Raw genomic sequence first — 16,390 nt, 5'->3', positions numbered from 1 at the left:
CCCACTTCCATAATTCATTCATGGAACCAACTATGTCTGGTAGGGACTGAGGATCCAATGGTAAACAAGACAGAAACAATCTGGCCTCCAAGGCGGCCACAATGAAATCATCAATGTTTTCCAGATTTCTTTGGGCCACGTGAACTGCTTTCATTTTTGCAATATTCTAAAGTCCTGAGGAAGCAATGACTAAAAGGAGGAGTCTTTGGCAAGGATAACAGCAGTCCTTATAAAAACAGAGGCCTGGTTTCCAGTAATATTAAAGAGTAGTCTAGAAAACTGAGACACACACAAGAATATTTTGGGAGGCATTATTGGTGATAGGCAAAACCAGCCCCAATGTCCATCAACAGCACAATAGGTAGAAAAAATGTGGTGTATTTATACAGCAAATGAATGTACAGCAAATAAAAATGAACAAACTATAGCTACACACACACACACACACACACAACACGAGTTAACCTTTTTTTAAAAAAAAGAAAAAGAGCCAAAGATGGCCACATGGTGAGTTGTGGAGTCAGATTCCACAGAGCCAGCATGGTAGCAGTGTGCCACCCAGATCCGCCTTCAAGCGAGGACTCTGCCGCTTGCTGGGAGTGTTGTCAGCAGACGGCTTTTCAGCACAGGGCCGGTTCAAGGATTGCCGCAGCAACCCAGAGCTGCCTGGCCTGAAGGTGTCTCTGTCCCAGGGCAGCGCATCCACCAGCTGATCGACGTGGGGTATAATTGTTACTGGAAAAAGGGGTCTTGGATTTCGTGCAGGAAGGAATTCAAGGCAAGTTGTGGAATGCAGTCGAAGAGGCGAGTTTATTGAAATGACTCCATTACAGAGTAGGGTGTCCTCGGAAAGCAAGCAAAGGAATGCTTTTAAGTTTTTCTTATGTGAGGGCCTTCCCTCTGTCAACACGAAGCTGAGCTGTGCCTACATGCACGGCGGCTGACAGCCTGAGAAGTTTTATTAATGTATTGATTTCAAGAAAACTATCCCTAACATTTTAGTGTGTGAATATATTAAAGTCTAACTATAATTATCTTGAAAGCCTATATTATTACAGGTATTGGGACATCTGGACTTTCTGTTGTAGGACTTTGTCCTTGAAGGCATTATCAAGCTACTTTCTTAGCTGTAAACATCTTAGGAGGGGTCATGACTGGCAAGGAATGTGTCTTGCTAGCTTTAAGACAGAGTTAATTTTTTTTTTTTAGATGGGTTTTCCTATTGTTGCCCAGGCTGGCGTGCTATGGCATGATCTCAGCTCACTGCAACCTCCGCCTCCCAGGTTCAAGCACTTCTCCTGCCTCAGCCTCCCTAGTAGCTGGAATTACAGGCACCCACCATCACACCCAGCTAATTTTGGTATTTTTAGTAGAGAAAGGGTTTCACCATGTTGGCCAGGCTGGTCTTGAACTCCTGACCTCAGGTGATCCACCCGCCTTGGCCTCCCAAAGTGCTGGGATTAGAGGCGGGAGCCACTGCACCTGGCAGACGGAGTTGATTTTAAAATGGTGTGACTCTGGCTCTCTGAGGCCCCTTCTTCCTAACATAATGGCCAGGCCGTCCCATTGCAAGTCAGGTCAACCCTGAAGCGCCATTCTAGTTTCCAAGCTCCCAGTGTGGTGGGCTGAGGCCTTTGCTGGGTCTGCACTGCGGCTCAACTTCTCCCCCTGTCCATTTCCTGCTTCCTTCTCCTGGGGGATTGATCAAGGCACTCCGCTAGTCATCACCCAGTACACTAAACTCCAACCCTTAACAGAGAGTCTGACACTAGGACCCACAGCCATAAGGGCTCTGTCCCTTCTAACACCTCCCGTTAGAGCAGGCCCAGCAACTAGCATGAGGCCAGCACATAGCAGGGGCTCAACTGTGTTTGTTGAATAAGTGAATAAATACACAAATGAAGAGACCCTTTGGGAGATAAAGGACAGTGCATATTTGCCTTCCAGGCTGTCATAATCACTACTAGTAAGTATGTTGCCATTGTGTTTGCAATGAGCAGTGACAGGGATCCCTGTGCACCTGCTGTGTGAAGATCAATGAGGGCCCAGGGGTTTTCTCATTGATCCTCACACTCCCTGTTTGTTCTGTGCACTCTTGTGCCTTGTGAAGCTGACAGGACTTCCTCCATCCCCTGTTACAGGTAAGTTGAGTTTGGGTATCCAGAAACAAGGCCATAGGCAGACCAGAAGGAGAAGTGAGTTCAGGGCAAAAATGGAGTCCTTCCTTGTCGGGGTGGCTGGGAGAGACCAAAAGCTACACACAAACCCTTTCTTTCCCGCTGCCTTGAACCGGCCCAGCTCCATCCTCTCTAGGCCCCTCTTTCCTGCTGCTCCTGAGCCCCAGCCCCCAACCCAGGTCCTCTGCAGCTTCTGCTTTCCGGCAAAGGGAAAGCTGAGTCTCCAATCTAGATCATGAGGCTGGAAGAAGAGAAAAACACAAATGGAAGGGGAGGTAGTTTGTGTCTCTCCTCTCCTTTCGCTCTCGCCCACGCCTGGCTCCCTCCCTGCACTCTCCCCATACCCCGCCCCACTCTCAGGCCTCTTTCCTCTCCTCCCACGGGTCAGAGGCAGCCAGAGGCAGCAGACTTTTAGCTAGGGGCAGTTGCAGAGACAGAACACTTAATATCCTATAGATTGTTGTGCTCTTAGTTAACCTTCCAAATAAGCCTCTGAAGTAGATGCCATCTAATTTGCAAATGAAATTCAAAGTGGAAGTGCTTGTCCAAGGTCACACAGATACAGGATTGGAAGCCAGGTGGTCAGAGGCCAACACTGTTCCTGTTAGGCAGGGTGGCATCCTGCTACCCATGGAGCTTTCAAAGGTGGTTTCTGGGCACCTGGGGTGAACAACAGAGGGTTGCTTCATGAGAACAAAATTGCAGCCAATGGGAACAGTTACAGCAGCTGCAGAAATCATGCCAAGGAAGTGTGGCAAAATAGCAAAGTACATTCAACCCCATCGACTTGGGGGTCACACACCCCTTCACATGCTCCTTTCTGTGTTTTAACCATGGCAAATCCACAGCAAAGCTATCTCAGCATCTCAAAAATCCAGAGTACAATGTCAGGCCCTGAAGTTTTTACTGGAGTCTTGCTAACTACTTTGATTACAATAATGCAACAAGGAATGCATGTTGGCCATAACTACATCTAAAGCTTTCTCTTCCTTGTGGTCAATGGAGGGTAACAGGAATGTGAGCCAAAGCAGCAAAGGTAAGAAGCCACATTCCCTCAACTCTGCCTGCCAGCATCATTTTACAAAGCCCCTGACTCTGAGATGACATGTAACTCTCTGGAAAAACGCCCTGAAGACAAAACAGGGTAGAGCACAGGGCACCCCCATATCTCTTGCCTGAGTCACTACATTCCTTAAAAGATAAATGATCATAGTCCTTGCCTTTTCCTACACATGAGATAACGTCTCCCAAACAAGCAATAATAGAAGATTGTGATTCATTCCACACAGTCACTTCACAGTGTGCTGGAGAAGACATCAAGTGATCTAGCAAACATCCATCACCATATGTCTGGGTGGTGGAATGACCAAAGGTTAGTGGTTATGCTTCTGTAATCTAGAGCTAGATGTAATCTTCAACCTAAACTTGGATGTGATTTTGCAGCTAGTGAACCTCCACCACCTGCATATAAGCAATGGGCTGAAACACGGCTCTGGAGCGGCCTGACAGGACCTCGTTAACTGGCTGGTCCTCGGCTTTAAGCCTCAATCTAGAAGATTTCTGAATAAAACTGATTTGAATGCTTTAAACGCTTGATTTTTTTTTCCTTCAGTTGACAGGAGCTTGAGAGGAAGTGGAAGTAAGAAGCAGCTGAAACTGACAGAAAGCGCACAGCCTTGGGTACCGGTTTCAGCACCTCCTAGCCAAAGCACCAGAGCCGAATTCCCCAACTTTCCTCCACTTTGGTTTTCTTATCTATAAAACAGAGAGGATCATAATAATCTACCTCATTGTTGCTGTTATGGAAAATGAAATGGAGAATTAAATAAAATGATGTTAAACCACCCAGCACAGTGTCTCGTGTACCTACTGGATGTTTTATTTATTATTTTATTTTTGAGACTGAGTTTCACTCTGTCACCCAGGCTGGAGTGCAGTGGCACAATCTCGGCTCATTGCAATCTCTGCCTCCCGGGTTCAAGTGATTCTCATGCCTCAGCCTCCCAAGTAGCTGAGATTACAGGCACCTGCCACACCACACCTGGCTAATTTTTATGTTTTTAATAGAGACCGAGTTTTCACCATGTTGGCCAGGCTGGTCTCAAACTCCTGACCTCAAGTGATCTGCCTGCCTCGGCCTGCCAAAGTGCTGGGATTACAGGCATGAGTCATCACACCTGGCCTCTACTGGATATTCAATGCATCTTATTTCGCTCTGATCCTACATGCCCCACAACTGTGACCAGGGGAAGCAGATGGGATTCTATTCAGGGGCTTGTGTGATTCTATGAATGGCTCATTGCTTTATTAAAATGAAAACACTGAAAGACAAATTCAAGTCTGATTTTGTATAGAAGAATGACAGCTGTGAAAAAGATTCATAATTATAAGCTTTTTTTCTCCTTGACTTAATAAACTCAAAATGCAAAAATCATCATCCTTGCCAGAAAGCATCTCTGCTTCCGCGCTCTGTGACCATGGGCATAATAATACCATGGAATTAAAGAGCAAGTGAAAGAAGTGTGAACGCTTCAGCTCTATTTCCGTCTGGTCCTTTGGCTCAGATTTTTAGGTCTAGTTTGAACCAGATGCATTTGTTTACAGCCTTGTCAACAGGTTATGCAAGAGGAGCTACCTGAGAAACACTTTTTAAAAAAGCAAATCCCATCTTCAAGATGCTTTATTCTGATCCTAGTTTGTGTCTTCAGATGAGGCTGAAGGGTAAATTAAGGCATGAAGCACTTAAGACTCGGAGATTTGGCCTGAGGCTTCCAGCAATAAAGTCTTTGAAATGGTCAATGCAGTAGAGACTTTTTTACTCAAGAACCATCTGGGTTTTTGGCAAAACCATGAAACCTCTCAAATGTATGTGTGTGTGTTTTTTAATTACAAAATAAGCTTCTGGGGTGATCTCTCAAATGTCCAAAAATATTCTGGAGGTGATGGCTTCATTGAGTTTACACAGTTCCTCTGTACTCCTGTAGTCAGAGACTGGGAAAGTACATCATGGGTGCAAACCCCATAACCACAGTTGCCTAAATCTAACACTGCAATAACTGTTTTTTGATGCCCCAACTGTTTTCCGCTTTAAAAAAAAAAAAAAAGAAAAAAAAGATTACCATTCCTCGGAAGACCACTGGAGGGTGAAGGAGGTGGTCTGAATTCAAGTCCTGCCTCTGGCTGCTTCTCGGTCACAGGTGCCATCGGGACTTCTCTGGCAAGACACAGGTGCTGGGCAGAGGGACAGCAGGATGACTCCAAGGTGGCTGAAGACACAGTGGTCCCTCACTTCTGCTTTGCTGTAAGCCTAACAGCAGGTTGGGACCAGTGAGCCCTGATGGCTACCAGGACCACTCCTCTCCCCTCCACTTACCCCACCTCCAAGACCTTCAGTATCACTTCTGTGAGGACTCAGTGAGCAGGCATATCACATGTATTCGGCGCAGGGCTGGAGCCTGGCAGGGCCCCTGCTCTAGCCCAGCCTCCCACTCGGAGTCCCACTGTCAGGTGCAATGTGCAGCAGGCCCCGGGGGCCACCATTTCCCAGCTGAGGCAGAGAACAGCTGCACTGGAGTTTTCTCGGCAGCCTGTGGGGCATGCAGCTTCCTGCCCCCATGCTAAGCTCTCTAAATCTGAGCTGGAGGTTCTAGAAATCTTTAATTTTTTCTTTGAGACAGAGTCTCACTCTGTCACCCAGGCTGGAGTGCCGTGTTGTGATCTTGGCTCACTGAAACCTCCACCTTCTGGGTTCATGCAATTCAATTCTCCTGCCTCAGCCTCCCAAATAGCTGGGAATACACGAGTGCGCCACCACACCAGGCTAATTTTTGGTATTTTAATAGAGATAGGGTTTTGCCATGTTGCTCAGGGTGGTCTTGAACTCCTGAACTCAGGCAATCTGCCCATCTCAGTGGTAGGATTACAGGCATGACCCACCGTGCCCAGCCCCATTTTTAACAAACTCATGAGCTGAGGCTCCTACATGGCAACGCCTGTTCTGCTGGCTTAGAGAGAACTGCCCCCTTTAACACACATGCAGAGTTCCCAGGTGAATTGGGTCCCCAGGGAGCAGTTGTGGGCTCCTACTGGTTCCCAGGGAGGTCTCTCCCGACTGGTCATCACCTGCTGTGCCAAGCTCTTAGTGTGGCTGGACTCCAGCAATGTCCCTCAAGCAAGGCCAGAAAGTGAGGAGCCAGGAACCCTTCATGCAAGAAACATTACATAAATCGAGGCTTTTATTTACATCACAGGACAAGAAAAGGGTACAAAAGAAGTCTCTCGGTCAAGCACATCAAGCGAAAGCTCCAAAACTCAATTCTCAGTAAGGTGTGGACACTGACATTTAAAAAAAGGAAAAAAAAGAGAAAGAAAAGGTAAAATGGTTATCGGTGACATGACCCGAATGCTTACGCTCCAGGGACTGAGTAAAAGACACCCAGGGCAGCCCTGTCACAGAGGAGGAGGACTCAGGCCGAGTGACATCTGAGGTTCATCTCCGGGAAGGTTTGACTTTTGACATTTCTGAGTTAATTTTTAACCAGATTCTTAAGAATTTCAGGGCCAAACACGCTTAACTGTACAGTTTTTCCAATTTGGGAATGCGAGTGGGGAAGTTCTTCCTGGGACAGATTCCTAGGCAAGGACAGGCCCCAGCAGCTCTGTCCCCTGCCCCCACAGGCCCTCAGTCTCTTTCCCACTCACTGTGCTTGACTTTTTCTTCCACTTACGTCTATCTCTCCCTTTCTCCAACACCCAGTGCTGTGGGCAAGCCATAATTATCTCACGTGTGTGAAAATGTGCCGTATCCACTTTCATCATCTGGGCTAAAACCAGATCACTTGTTTCACTTTTCCACACCAATATTAGCAACGCAGGAATTCAGTCCCAGTGAATCTTCAACGTGACGTTGAAGATTCAGAAAGTGAAGCGGAGTCTAGCTGCACAGCTTCAACCTTGTCCCCCACCCCTTCCTTTTTTCTCTGTCTATCTGTCGTTCTGTCTTGGTGGGGCTTGATCAGAGAAGCATGAGTGTGGAGGCCTGCCCTGCATGCCTTGGGATGACAGGTGGGTGCTGTCACTGATCCTGCAGACTGCTCAGCAACAGCCCCTTTGGATTTCCAGATATTCTGGAAACAAAGAGAGAACAGTGGCCTATCGGGGAGATGGTAAGGGGGACCTCCTTTCTTTCATCTCCCTGTTCAGCATCCCATGACAGTCCACAGGTCATCCTTGGTGGGTGTCAGGCCTAAGACCCAGGCCCACCCTACCCTTTGAATCCGGGTGAGATGAGTTCACACTGGGCAGCACAGAAGAGCAAAGGATGCTACAAAGGCAGCCAATGAGCTCATGGCCTCAGGGGTTTTAAGCACCAGCCATGACACCCCTGGCCACCCAGCCTCCCCTGTCCCTACTAGCGGCACAGGCCCAGCCTACCTGAACTCCTCCACACTGACGCTCCAGGCCTGGCTCCTGGATGGCCACCTTCTTTCTCTCTTTCAACATCTTGCCTTGTTTCCACTTCCTTCACATCTGTCTCCTACTTACTGCTTCCTTCTCTAATTCTGTATTTTCAATCCTGATATGTTATGTCTCCCTCCATCTCTCTCAGCCCCTATGTCCCACCCAGGACAGACACTCTTGGTTGGCCTGGTGGAGAGGAGCTGAGCCTCTGGCAGAAGTGCATTGATGGTGTTAGTAGGCCCTGACCGCAGCCAGCCACATGTTTTCAGGGACTCTGGTTGCTGCAAACACGTGGCTGGGCCGAAGTGGGCAACGCCGTCACAAGAGCCCTCAGGAGCGGTCCCTTGGCCAGCCTGTCCCAGCCACCCACCCAGCCTGCGTCCGAACTTGCCCTCCTTCCTCCTTCCTCGCCAGCCTCACAGCCATTCAGGATGGGGTAAAATGACAAGCTTTTGTCTACTTTAAACAGTCATGCCACATTGCCGACACAGTTTTCAAAGCATCATAGCCTTCAAAGAGCTCTTTTCTTCCTTCCCTCTTCTCAAGCCTGTAATTAAACTCCTGGTGACAGAGTGGCAGAGGAAGGAGATCGGGGAGAATGATCTGAGGAATAAACAGCTCCTTAGCTGCCCTCAGAACCGAGACAGCCCAGGAATGTGAGCGCCTGTCAGCCCACAACCTTTCCAGGAGAATGCAGCAAATCATCTGACTCCAGTAACATCCTCTTCCTCCCCCCAAGATTCTGCTGTACACCCACACTGCTCGGATCTGTCGAGTGTCGGCCTCCACCCCAGCAACTGCCACCTTCACGTGAAGGCTCTGGCTTCAGCACACTAGCTCCACTCCCAAACCTAACCTCAGCTGAATTCTCTGCAGGATTGACCATTGGGTCCACACGGGACTGAGAGACGTGAGAAGCTCAGCAGATGGGCAGGGGTGACTCATTCATCATACTCATGTGATTCAGCAAAGAAAGGCATGTTTTCTCTTCCAAGTATGCTGTGTGTTCAAGTCTGAGATGCTCCAGATTCACATGGTTCTCACAGCAGGGGCTCCCGTTAGCGCACGAAGGATACCACACTGGTGGCTACCCCAAATGGGGCCGAGTAGGCTGCAGCGAAGCCTTGCAGCCCGATGACCACGTAGCGACATCCTTTCATGATGACCTTCCCGACATTCTAGTTTTAGGAACAGAAGAGAAAAGCAAAGGATTAGGATTAGGGTAGGCAACTTTTTAATTCTGCCATGTTTCACGAAAGAAAAAAAACCCATGAGTCATGGCGACATACATAAAGATCATTTTTCCTGATTCTCCCGTGGCAAATCGGCAAGGTTCCACGTGCCCACCCCCAGCCTAAGAATACGTGGAGGCTCACGGCAGCCATCATCACCTCGCAAAGTGCTTTCAAGCACAGCTTATTTCCAGATAATTCAAAGACCTTCTTGGAAACAGCAGTGAGGCTGCCAAGTCTAAAACTAACGCAGTTTTGTTTTGTTTTCCAAACCAAAGATCACTCCTCTTCTCTGTTCCAGCTAAAAATCACTGGACCATCAGAAGGCTGGGTTAAGTTTTCCTTCCTTCATCTTATCTGAAAGCCATCTTCTCCTCCGTCTACCTCAAGGGCATATTTCTGTCTGACCCATACATCTGTCCCTTTGTGGTCTTCTGTCATTTTCTAATTGCTACATCCACATAAGCTCAGCATTTCCAATACCATTATACACTCCTTGATGGTCAGGCTTGGGCAATGCTTTACTGGTAAGCACTCCTCCTCTTCCTTTTCTGCAAGGCTGAATAGGGAACATTCAGGGAATGTCAGGTGCTAGACAGGGGACATCTAAAGGACTCGAATGGGATTGCAACAGAAAAATTACCACCACCACCAATGAACATTTATTGCATGGCTGCCCCAGTCTTCCCCTCTCTACCCCAACTTCTGTCATCATTCTTAGTGACATCATTGCCCATGCAGATAACCTGTGCCTTGGGCCACATACCTTGTCTCTCAGTCCTTTGACTTTTCCATGTTACTAGAACCACTCAGACTGGTTTGACTTAAAGTTCCTGATCACAATCACAAATCTCACCTTGCCTTCCAACACCGCCTGACAAACCTACCATATCCGTCTGGTAGGATGAATTTCTCTCTCCCCCAGGTACTGCCTCATACCTTTTCCCTTCTTAAGACTCCCCACTTGCAACACAGGCAGACACACTCAAGTCTCCATACCTCCGTGAGACGATTCCACTTCATCTTTCACAGAAAAACAAAACCAAACCCCAGACATCATCAGGGAACACATTCACCTTCCACCACTCTCTACAGACCTACCTGTGTCTGCCCCTGGCCTCCCTCGCTTGGTCTGTGTTACAGTGGAGAAAGTGGTCCTCTTCCCCCAAGCCATTCCCTTGATATTTGCTGTTGGTGCCCTCTCCCACCTTGACCTTGGCTTTCCCTTCTCCAGCTCCGTCATTTGCTTCCTCTCCACTGGATCCCATTAGCTTACACACATGCTCGGGTATCCCCTTGCCTCTGTATCCTGCCCCAGTCTCTGCCCTCCATCATGCCAAGCCAGCCAAAAGAGCCAACCACACGTACTTCTCCATGTCTGCACTTCTTACTCCCTCTGACTCTGGCTCCTTCCCCAACCTATGCAGGGACTGTCTGGTCATGGCCACCTACTCCCATGCTGCCTGAACCAATGGATGCTTTTCTGCCTTCCTCTCCCTGACCTCTCCGCAGCTTTTGACACACTTCGTGAAATAATCATCTGGCCTGTTTGACTCCATATTCTTAGTTCTCTCCTACCTAAATAGGGAGCTCCTCCTCAGCTTTCTTTGCTTAATTATCCCTCTAACAGACTTTAAAATGTTGGTGTTCTTCAGTACTCAGTCCTGGGTTTCTCCTTCTCTCTCTCTTTCCCTACAATCTCTCCTTAGATGGTCTCATCCATTTCTAACGACTACAAGTACTTCCCAGATTTGAAGAACTCTTCAGCTCAGGCTCAAATATTCAATTCATTACTTGAGATCTCCACTTTTTGAGACCCCTCCAATTCCTCTGGCATGCACTCTCCCTCATAGCCCTAAGCACATAAACCTAACATGGATTGGCTGCTGATATGTTCCTGGTGGCCTCTGTCTATCAGACTTAATAATGAGAAAGCATAGAAAGATTACATCTGTCCACATTTACATATCTGGTTAGAGGCAGAGCTGAAGTTCAATCCTAAAAGAATCTCACTTCAGGGCCTATGACCTTAACCCCCATACTATATTTCCCTTTTGAAATAAAGGCAGTATGTAAGCTTCCAGCTAACTACTCATGGCCTGGGCTTCAATTCCAACTCCATCACTTACTTAATTTCCCATGGCCTCAGTTTCCTCACCTATACAATGGGAATATTTAGTAACCACCTCATTGGGTTTTAAGAGAAGTAAATGAGATCATGCAAGGAAAGCACTTAGAACAGGACCCGGTACAAACTGCAGGCAGTGTAAGTGATCCCCAGTGTCAGCGATGATTACTGCAAAATAATGCCGACTTCTTAAAAATTACATAGTAATTTGGGTTTGTGGTGGTAATACATAAACCCAAGGTATCTGTTGTCTGTTTGGGAAAGTTTCTTAAGAGTTTAATTTCCTATGACTTCTGGCTTACTTGAGCTTTCTTTTTTCTCTTTATTTTTTATTTTTGAGACCGAGTTTTGCTCTTGTTGCCCAGGCTGGAGCGCAATGGCGCAATCTCAGCTCACTGCAACTTCCACCTCCTGGGTTCAAGCGATTCTCCTGACTCAGCCTCCAAAGTTGCTGGGATTACAGGCATGTGCCACCACGCCCGGCTAATTTTTTGTATTTTTAGTAGAGAAAAGGTTTCACCGTGTTGGTCAGTCTGGTTTCAAACTCCTGACCTCAGGTGATCCACCTGCCTTTGCCTCCTAACATGCTGGGATGACAGGCGTGAGCCTCCACGCCTGGCCGATCTTTCAACAGTTTAAGTTACAGGGTTCCTCGCAATAACAGAAGGAGGGCAGGGACTCGGTTGTGCTCATTACTACATCTTGAGCACATAAGAAAGACGCTGGATGTTTCCTGTGGTACCTCTTCCACTAAATGAAGAGCTTTGCAAGAACCAAGTTCTGTCTGTGTCTTCTCTAGACACTGCTTTCTTGGACATTATTACTCTGCTGATTTCTCAAAGAGACACTGGGCTGGGGCATGCGCATGTGTGCGTATGTGATGTTGCTAAGAGATACACTCCTCTAAAGATGTGATAAGAATCATTGGGGGAATTTTACTTACATGTTTGAAACAACAAAAGAAAAACATTCTCTGGGAACAAGCTTAACAATCAAGAGTGATCCATTATAAACAAGATCAGAATCACAACTGCCTGCATTAAATATGACATTTTTGGTATTTGTGCATCCATTTTGCTCAGCCTGTTATGCTTTAAAAGCTGCTTGTCACTTTGTAATTTAGGGGAAAAAAATCTACTAAAATAGTTCATTAACTGGAACACTGTCAAAAACACAGATTTGAGAAATGAAATGCAAAGAAATGTAAAATATCTCTCAACCATTATTTCAGTGTCATTTAAGAGAGCGCATTTGGGATTCTTTGATCTGAGTAGAGCTTTCTACCCAACTAATCTCTCAGAGGGGACCTGGGGTCTAAGGGAACAAAGAGAGTCACCTGCTTTATTTCTCCATGTTTGAGCCTGGTAACCCTCTCAGTTGGCTCCAAGAAAGTAGAAGCTGAAGTCATTCTTTTGAAGGTCAGAAAGGAGAGATCCGACCCTAACCTGACGATATCCTCTCGCCTGGCCTCCTGGGTCCGCTGAACTAACACTCTAGAGCTTTCATGCTCACAGCCGGGCTTGTGATGGTCCCTCTACCTCAAACGACACCACTTCTCTATCCAGTGAAATCTTTTTTTTTTTTTTTTTCATTTGTTTTCATTAAGGCAAAATTCACATAACATAAAATTCACCATTTTAAAGTACATACAGCCCAGTGGCATTTAGTACTTGTACAATGTTGCGCAACCACCACTTCCATCTAGCTCCAAAACATTTTCATCATCCCCAAGAAAAAACACATGACAATTAAGCAGATGCACTCCATTCCTCTTCCCCCAGTCCCTGGCAATCACCAGTCTGTGTTCCATCTCCATGGGTTGACTTATCGTAGACATTCCCTACAAATGGAATCATAGGCACCATACGTGACCCTGTGGGTCTGACTGACTTCACTTAGCATAGTATTTTTAGAGGTTCATCATGCTGTAGCATGGATTAGTACATTTCCTTCCTTTGATGGCTGAATACTATTCCATTGTATGTATATAACACACTTGTTTATCCATCCATCCATTCATGGACAATTTGGGTTGTTTCTGCCTTTTGATGATTGTAAATAATGCTTCTATGAAAATGTGTCTATAAACATTGATTTGGGTACTTGTTTTCATTCTCTCGGCTACATACCTGGGAGAACTGCTGGGTCACAGAATGAGTCTACATGGAACCTTCTGGAGGAATTGCCAAATTGTTTTCCACAGTGGCCGTCCCACTTCACCTTCCCACCAGCAATGTACAAGGGTTCCAATTCCTCTACATTCTCGCCAACATTTGTTATTTGGTTTGTCTGGACATTTTTGGGAGTAGCCATCCTAGTGGGTATGAAGTGTACCCACTTCACTGTTATCTGGTGAAATCTTAACTCGTCCTTCTGTGCCCAGTTTTCATGTCAGCATGATTTGAAAACTTCCCTGACTTTATAAGCTCACTGCTGAGGAGGGAACTGCCTGAGCTCTGTGCCCTGAAGCCCCTGAGGGTGGCGCCCCAGCTATGTCAGTGTCTCCCTGGGAGGCTGTGCACTTCTCTAGGGCAGGGCTACACTATATTCATTTTCACACCCCTACTGTTCAACACAATGCCTGCCACCTAGTGAGGGCCCCCAAAATATCTTCAAGTCCTACTCCTTGAGCTGGGATTTCTGCAATATCACTTCACCGGTGGAAAGGGACATGATGGCTTTTTTGTGCTCAACTTGGACCCAGACCAGAGACGATTCATCCTACAAGGGCTCTAAGCCTGAAAGACCCAACTTTATAGTTTTTATTAATATTTTTTTTTACCCCTGCCTGTGTTCTGCTCCAGAAGCTGCTGGTATACCTTTAAAGAGGATGATAGACGTCAGCTCCCAGGCATGGAGACTGAATGGCTTCAGGTTTAAGAGGGCATTGGGTGACACAGATAACTGGACAATAAATCAGATAAGGCCTGTGGCCCTTGGCCAGGACAGTCACTTCTGTGACTTTATTCTGGGTGGCCTCGTCCCGGCCAGGAGAGCTTCAGGCAGCAGCTTCCAGTGCTTCTAGGCAGAAACACCTGGGAAGTGCATCTGGGCTTTGATTTCTGAGAAGGAAACTGTCATTTTCTCCCATATTCATCCTTCCTAACACCATCTCCCAGAGACAAATGGCAGAATGTTTTGAAGGTCCCACAGTACATGGATAGTTGGCTAGAAGAGAAAGATAAAGTCAGCAAGCGCCTATTTATGTATTTCTTGCACTCCCAGGCCCTGGAAATAACCTTGGAAATATTTGGGGGAATAACCCAAATATTTTTCGACTGGTCGGATAACCTGGAGGGATGTTACTGGAAAACAGATATAATGGGTTGCAATTTCTTTCTTTCTTTCCAAAAGGGCCACCTTCTCCAAGTCACCTGCTACGCTAACGCTTCAGTATCCTCTCTGTAATCAGGGACACTAGTTCCTGATCTTACATAAGAACCGCCTTGGTAGGAACCCCTTGAGAACGTTCTTAACCAGCCAGGAGCACAGCAACAGGCACAGCGGGGCCCACCCAGTGCAACCCCCGATTTAAGTTTCAATCACGACTCGTAACTCGCGGCTCCCCTCTGGCGAGGGACTGGGAGTGGGGGCGGAGGGGGTCACAGGTGCAGCCCGGAGAAACTGGGTGAGTCGACGGTCAGGACCCGGCTCCCGCTCCCCCGCGGGCCACCGCACCCGCGCCCCCCGGGCAGTGGCGGCGCAGGGCCCCTACCTTGCCGTACTTCTTCAGCTTCCGCCGGTACCTCCTCCTGGGCTTCTCGCCCGGCGCCGGCTCCTCCAGCGGCTCGTAGCGCTCGGGCAGCAGGGCGAGGTGCACCCTCCGCGCGCCCCGGGCCCCCGGGCCCCGCTCGCCCGCCGCGCTCGCCCCGCTCTCGGCCGCCGCCGCCGCCTCTGCCTCGTCTCCGTACTCCAGGTGGTCCAGGATGGCGGCCGCCTCCTCGTCCCCCTCGGTCCGCCCTCGCCCTCGGGGCCCGCGGCGCAGGACGCTGCTCTCCGCCTTGCTTCTGAGCCTGGCTCCCACCGTCATGATGCCGCGGACCCTCTGGCTAAGGTCCGAGCGCCAAGACGCCAACCTTTGCTCCCCGCCCGCTTCTCCGCCTCTGCCCGGACGGGGCGGGGGCTGAAGGGGCTGCAGCGCCCCCTGGCCGTGGGGCCCGGGATGGCGGCGGCGCGACACCAGACTGGCCTCCCAGGCGGCGGACGCGCTCCGCCAGCCCCACCCAGCATCCCACCTGCCGGCCAAAAGGTGCAAGTGTAATCTCACCTGTGATCCCAGCGCGCACTGCACAATGAGCATGCAAAACACCTTCAACTGCACTTGCTACGAAATCAATGACCCCAAAATAATAGGACTCCACCTGTCCATGTTCAAATTAGCAACGATGGTAATGACAAGAGAGATCACGCTCAGTGTTGGGGAGAGCATGGCGAGATGGTCACGGTAACAGTATTCGTGGGTGTGCAAATTGGTGTCAAGCTTTTGGAAAGGCGATCAGAAAATCTTTACCGTGAGTCTTAAGAAACGTCTGTATCCTTCTAGGAAATATTCGGAAACGCAAGGCAGTATGTCCACGGTGTTCAACGCTCTGACTCAGTGAAAAAGTGGAGCAAACCAACGGGGAGGGGGCAAAGGAAATTCTGCTCCAGACATGCCAGCATATGGCGCAGTCATTACAATCATGATTTTCAGGAATATCTCTCTGTGAGATAAGCATTCTCAATGTACTGTGAATCTCAACAAGCTGAGAATGCCCTATTTTCTTAAGCGGGTAAATGCCTTTGAATTCTGGTTAATGTGAAATTAAGGGCTGGGAGCAGTGGTTTGCGCCTGTAATCCCAGCACTTTGAGAGGCCGAGAGGATAGCTTCAACCCAGGAGTTCAAGAACAGCCTGAGCAACATAGATCTCTATCTCTACCAAAAAAAAAAAAAAAAAAAGGAAAAAATTAGCCAGGCATGGTGGTGTGCGCCTGTGGTCCCAGCTATTCAGGAAGATTGCTTGAGCCTGGGAGTCTGAGGCTAACCTGGGCAGCAAGAGATCTCATCTCTATAAATAAAAAAATAAATACAAAAATTCACCTGTAGTCCCAGTAAGGCAGGAGGATCGCTTGATCCTGGAAGGTGGAGGTTGCAGTGAGCTGTGATTGTGTCACTGCACTCCAAGGGGGTCAACAGAATGAGATCTCATCTCAAAAAATACTTAAGTACAAAAAATATAGACAGTTATACTAATATTTTACCATTAAAGTTTATGTTATCTTTAAGAATAATGTGGATATGTTGGTACAAGGACACAAAATGTTTATGACAATTTAGTTCATTAGGATGCCAAAGAAATTAATTTTGTGATTCCAACTTAAAATGTGAGCCAGCATGGTGACTTTCACCTGT

The 16,390-nt window shown here is 47.8% G+C and overlaps 2 protein-coding genes across 2 annotated transcripts in view; both read right to left on the bottom strand.

Moving 5' to 3' along the window:
• Positions 1–7,679, bottom strand: part of MTARC2 (mitochondrial amidoxime reducing component 2) — a 50,883-nt gene extending 43,204 nt beyond the window's left edge. Inside the window, exon 1 of the mRNA XM_017526353.2 lies at positions 7,611–7,679. Coding sequence (XP_017381842.2) covers positions 7,611–7,679 — 69 coding nt within the window. The remainder of the gene's footprint in view (positions 1–7,610) is intronic.
• CUNH1orf115 (chromosome unknown C1orf115 homolog) lies at positions 6,395–15,599 on the bottom strand. The gene is made up of 2 exons (XM_017526348.1): positions 14,713–15,599; positions 6,395–8,815 (listed from the first exon to the last, which is right to left on the bottom strand). The coding sequence occupies exons 1-2, from the start codon at positions 15,295–15,297 to the stop codon at positions 8,696–8,698; spliced, it is 705 nt and encodes a 234-aa protein (XP_017381837.1). The 5' UTR covers positions 15,298–15,599; the 3' UTR covers positions 6,395–8,695.
• Positions 15,600–16,390: the final 791 nt, after the last annotated feature.

Source organism: Cebus imitator, unplaced genomic scaffold (genome assembly GCF_001604975.1).
Source record: "Cebus imitator isolate Cc_AM_T3 unplaced genomic scaffold, Cebus_imitator-1.0 Scaffold42, whole genome shotgun sequence".
Classification (NCBI taxonomy): domain Eukaryota; kingdom Metazoa; phylum Chordata; class Mammalia; order Primates; family Cebidae; genus Cebus; species Cebus imitator.
The sequence above is the reverse complement of the archived record's forward strand: the minus strand, read 5'-3'. Positions and strand labels throughout refer to the sequence as shown.

What these genes read in the sequence shown, in the direction of transcription:
- CUNH1orf115 (XM_017526348.1), bottom strand. Translation starts at nt 15,297, where the DNA reads ATGCTCATTGTGCAGTGCGCGCTGGGATCACAGGTGAGATTACACTTG. An exon ending in AGCTGAAGAAGTACGGCAAG is followed by an intron (nt 8,816 to 14,712) that starts GTAGGGGCCCTG and finishes TCCTAAAACTAG; the next exon opens with AATGTCGGGAAGGTCATCAT.